General features: G+C 32.7%; 1 protein-coding gene across 1 annotated transcript; it reads right to left on the bottom strand.

Annotated features, from left to right (window-relative positions):
* Nucleotides 1-210: 210 nt before the first annotated feature.
* On the bottom strand, nucleotides 211-2,191 carry LOC132639036 (probable carboxylesterase 120). Its single transcript, XM_060355610.1, has 2 exons — nucleotides 1,491-2,191; nucleotides 211-811 (listed from the first exon to the last, which is right to left on the bottom strand). The coding sequence occupies exons 1-2, from the start codon at nucleotides 2,008-2,010 to the stop codon at nucleotides 351-353; spliced, it is 981 nt and encodes a 326-aa protein (XP_060211593.1). The 5' UTR covers nucleotides 2,011-2,191; the 3' UTR covers nucleotides 211-350.
* Between the last annotated feature and the right edge of the window lie 6,628 nt (nucleotides 2,192-8,819).

The raw sequence follows: 8,819 nt of genomic DNA, 5'->3' as shown, positions 1-8,819 counted from the left end.
GTATTACCGAAAGATTTCACATCATTGTATTTTTAAAACTATTGTATATACACTTTATTTTATACGTTACCGAATTGAACTTACCAATGATAGTTTACTCGTTACATAAAAGTTAAACTCGAAAGGGAATTGTTTTGCTCTCCCTGCCCCGCTGGTCTTACCCCTATACAAAACAAACGAGCAAAAACAAAAAAAAAATACTCATCTTAATTCATCAGAAAAGTAGAACAACTTATTAAACTTCCATACACTATATGGAGTACAGCGCTCTCTTATTTGAACAAAGAAATTAAACTCACCTGCACCAGAATGAAATGAAACAAACACAACATAGATATTACTATTATAATTTAAATTCTAGTAGCAGCATATAAGAAATCCTTGGTAGCATCATATAAAGCCTGGGCCATTGATTGATCAAACACTTCCATAGCATGGTAACCATCTCTAAAGAACTTGAATACTCTTATACCTTTCTCTTCCATCAACCTAACACAATTACGAGCAGCATCAACTAAAGGATCTTCAGATGCACCACTAACCAAAACCTTCCATCCTAATTCCTTTATATCATCTAAATGTTTTGACCCTCCATTAGCACAAGGGTTACAATATTCATGATCATGATCAACGCCTTTTGGCAAACACAAGTCAAACATCTTGTCAATAGCATGAAGTGGAAGTAGTTGATCATCTTTCAGCTTTTCTTCTGATTCTGTCCTGTTTTTCCCACTGAAATATGGATGATGCAAAATCAACCCTTTAATCTTCAAAGGCTCTAGCTCTTTAGCTATAGCTGCGGCACGTAGACCTGCGTATAGAGGTGGCAAAATCAATCCATCTTTTAGTAATTCATCCTATTCACTCAAGTTTAAGCAGGTTGAATTATAACTAGCTTGTTGACTTGAACCAACAGGTTGAACTTATTCGGTTAAAATGGATCAAAATAGCTAATCCGCTAGCAGGGGCAGAGCTAGGGGTTCATCTGGACCCATTCGCTAGAAAATTATACTGTACATATAGTTTCAAAATTTAAATTCTATGTATATATAATAGATGTTGAATATCTTTAGCTTCTTCATTATCTATTAAATCCATCTTATAGTAATCTCGAATTGCAAACCAAACCCAAACTTACAAAATCAAAATGTTGAAAATTATGTAAATTTCGACAAAACTAAGAAGCCGTTTGGCTATGAAAATTATTGACTTTCTTCTGGATTAATTTTTCACTTTTTCCAAATTCATTGTTTGGTTATAAAATTGGAGTGGGATTCCAAATTTGGAAAAGTCTCCAAACTTGTTTTCCAACTCCATCTTTATAAATTCCAAATAAACTGCTCTCATCTTTTCTTTGTAAAAAGTATTACCAAACATAACTTCATTTTCAATTCCCACTTTTATAAATTTCAAATAAAGTGAAAAATATATTGAATCTATGGCCAAACGCCTACTAAGTTCAAGGAGAGATAGACGTTAGTAAGATCTACCTGCATTGTAAGCCAAATTGCCTCCAGAGCTAGTTCCACAGAGAAAAACGTTTTTCAAATCAGCATAGTTACTGACCCATTCATCCTTAGTGGACTTAATCCATTGTAACCCATCCATGGCATCATCATAAGCTGCAGGAAGGCGATTTTCAGGGGCAAGACGATATTCGAGTGATATTACCATAGCACCAACTCTTTCAGCTAGTGCTTGACAAAAAACGTCGAAAATAAACGTATTGGCATGGAAATAAACAAAGCCGCCACCATGATAGTACACAATGAGCGGTAATTTCTTAGGATTAGTAGCTTTTGTTAGTCGTCTAGGCACGTAAAGTCGAAGCCAGGTATTTTTACTGGTGTCGAGATCTACGTCCCTGGTTACGACTAACGAAGTGCCTTTGGGATCACAATTGGCTTGTCTAAGGGATTCAGAGTTACGTTTTACTGTGTCACCTTTTTTTTCTTCAATCTTAAGAAAGGGGTTGTCAAAAATTGGACGAGCAAATCTGCTGTTAGCCATAATGGATTAGCAGTAATTAATCTTCTGTGGGAGGTTATTTTTTCTTCACTGGATGTGTTAAAGTGGCAAAGGTTTGGATGTTATTTATAGAGAAATATTTGTGGGAATTGTGGGAGTTCGTTATGGATGCGAAGAAGGTGCTACATGTCGGTTTATTAGGAAAGGACTGTTTCTTTGGTTGGAATTCTGACCAAGTTCCAATTCCTTATAGTACCACAAAAAAAAAAAAAAAAAAAAGATTTGGGAGCTGCTTTCGGTTTGGTATTGACAAGTTACGTTGACAAAAGTTATTACTTCTCCGTCCCAATTTAATTATGTTATTTTATTTTTTTCATCTATTAAAAAAATAATATCTCTTTTTATATCTAGTTAGTTGATAATTCAAATATATGTTAAGTTTATAATCATAAAATTACTACTGATAGTCAAATTAAAATTCTCTTTATTTTTTAAATTTTATAATCAAATTAAAACACTTAAATAAGGACGGGGAGAGTACACCATTAATTATTTAGTCAAAATTCGTTAGTGAAGCTACTACTACTGATAGGCTATTGATGGACGCATAGCCCCTTTTGGGATGTGCCTTTTTGTGATATCCAACGAAAATTTTACGGTAGAGGCACAACCAATAGTTGTATGACGCTCCCATTCTATTTTTGACACTTGGATAGTGGGTCCATTTACATACTTTACATGACGCTCACCACTTACCACCCCAGTCCCCCTCTTCCGCCCACCCCTCTTCTTCTTTCTTTTTCTTTTTGTTCTCTTCTCTATCCAATATCCAACTCCCAAATACAATTAAAAAATTGGAACTTTAGCTCAATTATTTCTTTAAAATTTACGGCACAAAGCCGCTATTTTATTTTATAGGATTGGCGTAAAAAATAAAACAAAAACAGAAAAGAAAAAGAAAATCTACTTGTTACCTTAGGATCTGTAGTTACGAAGAAAAATACTTTTTTGATCATGTTATTAATTATTACATGCTATTTAAATAAATAATCTATATTTATTAAAAAAAATCTTATCTAATCAATTTATATCCTAAAGTATAGGGGTGTTCACGGTTTGGTTAAAAATCGATCAAGACCGAAAATTCAAACAAACCGATAGTTATTTGGTTTGGTTTGATTTTAAATTTTAAATTTTAAAATACCGATAATATTTGGTTCGGTTTTATTATAAACAAATCAAAGAAAAAATCGAAACAAACTGATAAAATAATATACACAGTTTTTGTAATTATAAATATACAATATATTAAATTTTATAAATAATTTTAAGTACTTTGCTTAGTTTTTCATCAAAAATTTCTTTATCTCTAATAAACTAATGAATTTTACACCTTAAACTCATTTGTAAAAAAAATAATCATGAATTCAAACTCATTTGTACAAAGAAACAACTATGAGATTAGCCTAAAAAAAATATTGTTAAGAATGTTGAATAATAAGCTTATTTTTAATATTAATTTTAATATTAACAGTTTTAAAGGCGTTTGTTTATTTAAAAGAAAAAATGGTTATCAGTAATTCTTTTTAATAAAAAACATCAACTGCTTATTTTTAGCTCCGGTATTTATATCCATTTATTTTAAGAATGTTTCAGTTATTTAAACAGAAAAAAGATGTCTATTAGTTTTTTTTTCTTTTTTTTTTATCAAATACATCAACCGTTTAATTCAGCTTCAACATTTTTATATATTTATTTATAAATTCAACTTAAGCACTTAAAACATATTTTAAGTACTTGTTCCTAAAAATTGCTTAAATTAAGCTAAACCAAATAAACTCTATTTTTAGTATTTTCTTTAATATTTAGCTATGGTTACATATTTCCAGAAACTTTGAGAATGATCAAAATAAAATAAATTAAATTATGCTTTGCCGCATCAGTCTCGTTTATTTTCCTTGTATGTTCAACTCCTCCATTTGCTCTCTTTTCTTTAGTTACCAAAAAAATATTAGTTTTTCTTTTGCTTTTCTCATTTCCAATTTGTGTAGAATTGCGCTAGGTCATGATTGAATAATATAAGAAAAAGAAAACGAAAGAGGAAGAGGGGTGAGCGGAAGAGGGGGACTGAGATGGTGGGTGGTGAGTGCAATATAAAGTGTGTAAATGGACCCCACTATCCAAGTGTCAAAATTAGAATGGAGCCTCACACAACCATGTTGTGCCTCTACCATTGTAAAAAATTTCAATATCCAACTTCTTTCTCGCTCCTAATTTATGTGACACTTTTTCTTTTTAGTCAGTAAAAAAAATATTTTTTCTTATATTTAGTAATTATTTTAATTTTAAAATGTTAATTTATAATAAGTAAAATAATTTATAATCATACAAATATTTATGTCTTATTTTAAATCACAAATTTTAAAAGTTTTTGGTTTTTTTATCAAATTCCATGCTCAGTAAAATCATCACACAAATTGGGAGAAAGTAATACTCCCTCCGTCCCAATTTATATGATACTTTTCGTTTTTCGAAAGTCAATTTGACAAAATTTTGAAGCTAAATTGGATTATATTAACTCAATATTTTCAGATTAAAATTTATATATTTGAAACTATATGAAAAGTACTATAAGTTGCAACTTTTCTCATATCAATTTGGTGAAAGAATACATCTTAAAATGTTGATCAAAGTTCATGCAGTTTGAATCTCGGGAGGCGAAAAGTATCACATAAATTGAGATAGCGGGAGTGTAGACACGTAAATTTTACTCGATTCTAGATAAGACTCTACAGACGAGTCCAATATGTCTTCAAACTCTAAGGTCCGCTAGGGTTTTTTGGAGGTTACTCTACCATAAACCCTAGCTCACATCTATATAAAGGGACATATATTCCCATCAAAAAGAGATCTCGAAAATTCCATAAACTATGGAATATTCACAAAGCTGAGATCAAGATGTGGCGCTCTTCTTGATAATCAAATGTCACACCCCAACGAGCGGAATGACGGGCTCCGACCCATAGGCCGGAATCCACCTAACGTAACAGTTACCATGATTATTATATAATATGACTCGATGAACACCTGCACGCAGAAAAGGCCCAAATACAGAAATATGCAATAATCCAACATGCGAGCCGACAAGGCTATCAGGAGAATATCAAAACTAAAACAAGGCCGACAAGGCCAAACATAATATCTACATACCACACTATGTCTATGAGCCTCTAAGAGTGTACATGTGGACATATATCATGCTAACATAAATGTACCAAAAGATAGCAAGTCCGGAGTAGTGGCACTTGCTGACATCGCTGAAGTTGGGAGTCCTACTGTTGTTGCTCTCCAATAAATTTGTTAGGACCTGCAACACGAAATGCAGCGCCCCGTGCAATGGGACATCAGTACGGATAAAAATACTGAGTATGTAAGGCAGGGAAGTAATGACATAAGTAAGACATAATATAGCATAAATAAGGATAGCAGAAACCTGGACATCTAAAAATCCTACGAGATGCAATGCATGATAAAAATCATTTTTATACATACATATATATAGTATCCTGCGCGGCCATTTAGGCTCGGTGTGATCATCATCATCCCGCATCCGGGGTAACATCATAACCTACCCACTGCAGTGGTGTGCATATCTTCGTGCCTGCCCGGTCGACTATAGCGCGGCGCGGTGTAGTAAAATAGTGTAATACATACATATATATGCAATGCATGGGAAGTCAATAAACTGACATTGGGTCTTTCGGAGTGACATAAGGTCGGTAACCTCCAAATAAATTATGGAATTCATATCGAATCCAAAGAAATAACTTAATGATGATAAACATGATAATATTTCAAGAATCAATCAATTAATTAAGGCATTAAAACTTGAAATACAAAGCATGGGAATGGAGTGAATTTGTTATGGAACGCTCATGCTCATATCCTAGTTGGATTCGTGCCAAATAAAGAGGGAAACAAACACCTTACATACCTTATTCGTCAAGCCACCAGTCAAAAGGATCCTTTATTCCGATGCTTTCCCTTCACCTGAACCTATATTGAAAAACATATCCTTAATCATATCTCCATTATGTTCATACATCAACTTAGATGAGTTGTATATCGAAGGATAAGTCGGGTTACGAGAATTCGGACACCATTTCCCCTATATCATCTACTTCCTCCAATCCTCAAAACAACTCCCAAAACCACAATAAAACACCATTATTGTCCTCATAACAAGATTATGCTCAAAACATGCTAATAATTATAGCTCAAGTTAATTTACAACTCAAAATATCATCAAATGCATATTTGAACTTTTCCTCCAATTTATTCTCCTCAAATCTTAACATAATTACCAAACAAACTCATAAACATGAAACTAAGATGAAATCTTACATCAAAATGCAAGAACACTTCAATTCCAAGGTTACTCCACCTTAAAATACCTTCCCAATCTTTTACAAGAAGAAAAGATAAGTTTAAACCTCACTTTGAAACCCTAAGCACCTTAATCCTCAATTTGATCTTTGCTCTTGGCTTGGAAAATTGTTTGAATATGTTTTGGAGAGGCTTCTAGAGCTTTCTTGAGCTTGGGGTTATGTCTAAAATGTTTAAAATGAAGAGGGGTCATCATACTTAAATTCTGAAAATTTCCACCGATTTTGTATTATATGGTTCGTATAAGTTGGTCGTCTAAAAAAACGATTAGTATTTCCAGTCGTATAATATTATACGGACCGTATAATAGGACTCGTATCTCAGATTTGCAATCTGTCAGTTGTATTGGAAAGGAGACTTTCTGAACTTTAAGTTACATAGGTTATGAGTTCCGTAACTCCTTCTATTCTAGGAGATATGCTTCTCTCAAGTTGGATCAAAATTTCTGTCCAAAATCCTGCCAAGTTTTTCCAAAATTTTGACAAACTTATTTCCTTCATTTCACTTGATCCCGAAATCTTTAGACACTTGCTTAGCACTTATTAAAAGTATTCCTTAACCTTATAAGGGCTCCATGACCTCTCCGAGTTCACGTTATTTTACTTACGACGCAAATGACGCAAAATTTTTGAGGTGTAACATCAAATACTTCAAGGAGATCTACAAAATCCTTTCATGGAGATAATAAATCCCGAGGAGGTTCGCATCATCCTAGTTCGAGAAACACGCTGCTTCAGCGCTCGAATCACGGAGAAAATCAAGAGAACAAACAGAATTGTACTCACATTGTTCATCAATAAAACTATGTCGATTCATATTTATTTTGTGATTGCAGTTATTTTCCATATCGCGAAAATTAATTATGTATAGGGAGCAAGTAAATTTAAAGTCTCAATTATTTTGGTGCTTTATCTGTTGAGACGCTCATCCTTTACGTAAAGAGTAATTAAGAGTAAATTATCTGCGTACTTGTATTCCATCTTTAAGTTAAACATTTCCTAAATCATGAAAATTTATCAACCGAAGGACAAGAAAGGCACTAATCTAATTAATTAAAGGTTAGAACAGATTAGTATCTTTTTTTTTTCTAAAAAAAGAAAAAAAAAAAAAAAAGAGAGAGAGAGAAAGAAAGAGGGGCCACTGATTAAAATGACGGGATTTGGGTTTAGAATAGACACCATAATGGACTACCATATTCATCCACTCACATTTCTAAATTACGTATTAATAATGTAAGTTGCTTGTTTTCTTCCCCTTGGCTAACGGCTCCTATTCACTGCTTTCATTTATACCATTTTCATCAGCCGTGACCTACATTCATCGTCTTTTAGCAGTCAGCTATAGAATAAAGCGAAGGGTAAACAACAAAAATCAATCTAGTTAATTTTTTTAATTCTCTATATCTATCAAAGTCGAATTCTCTGTTTTAAAAGATTTTTTTGAGATTCATTTGGGGCTCGTTTCTAGGCGGGGAACTTGTAAAACGCATTGAGACTTATGTGTGGGCTTAGTTCTATGAGCCTTATGCCTCAAGTGTCTGATTGTGCGCCCTAAATTCGTCTAACGCTCAAGGCTCGCATAACAGTTCCTATCAAAATCATGTGTCAAATTCTCTAATTAGTACAACTGACTCTCAAATTTTTTAACAAATTGAATAATAAAGGTTCAATTCATCACTAGAACTAGGAAGATGCAGAGTAATTCAGATAATGAGCCATAGTATTGTATAGGGGTGTACATGGACCGGGTTGGTTAGGGTTTTTTAAACACCAAACCAAACCAATTGCGTCGGGTTTTAAAATTTATACACCAAACCAAACCAATAAAATTCGGGTTTTTCAATCTCGGGTTTTCTCGGGTTTTTCGGGTTGTTTGGTTTTCTCGGGTTTTTCAGGGTTTGTTTTCGGAATAGTCTTGATACAAAACATATAACTTTTACTTCAAATATTTCTTTAGTTCTAGTAAGATACAATTATATAATTAAGGTGTTTCTTAAGAAAATAACACAAAATGTGAGAAGAGTGATGACATTGTATTAAAATATTCAACAAAAGCTAATGCAAATCGGTTAAAATAAATATTGCTAATTAACAAGCCATAAAAGAAAATGATCATAATCTAAAAATACTAAGTCATGCTAAAATAAGTATTACTTACATGACAAAGTAAAAAACTTAAGTTATGTATTTTTACCCCGTAAATCAATTATGCAAAGCTAAAGAATAGATATCCAACATTATTGTCATTCCTAGTGGTAAATTAAATTTCTTTTGTTAGGATTAGTGTTGAGTTGGTTTTGGTTTGGACTTTATTTGAGTTACTAACATCCATAGGATATAAAACTTATTGACATTCAAAATTCTAAGTTCAAGCTTGAATAATATGATAATAGATAAAAAATTACG

Source organism: Lycium barbarum, chromosome 1 (assembly GCF_019175385.1).
Source record: "Lycium barbarum isolate Lr01 chromosome 1, ASM1917538v2, whole genome shotgun sequence".
Lineage (NCBI taxonomy): Eukaryota > Viridiplantae > Streptophyta > Magnoliopsida > Solanales > Solanaceae > Lycium > Lycium barbarum.
This window is presented reverse-complemented; position numbering and strand designations above follow the sequence as displayed.

Bases quoted from the DNA above. Each gene is read 5' to 3' on its own strand.
- LOC132639036 (XM_060355610.1), bottom strand. From the start codon at position 2,010: ATGGCTAACAGCAGATTTGCTCGTCCAATTTTTGACAACCCCTTTCTT. The intron at 812-1,490 runs GTAGATCTTACT...CTCTATACGCAG, and splicing joins CAATTTGGCTTACAATGCAG to GTCTACGTGCCGCAGCTATA.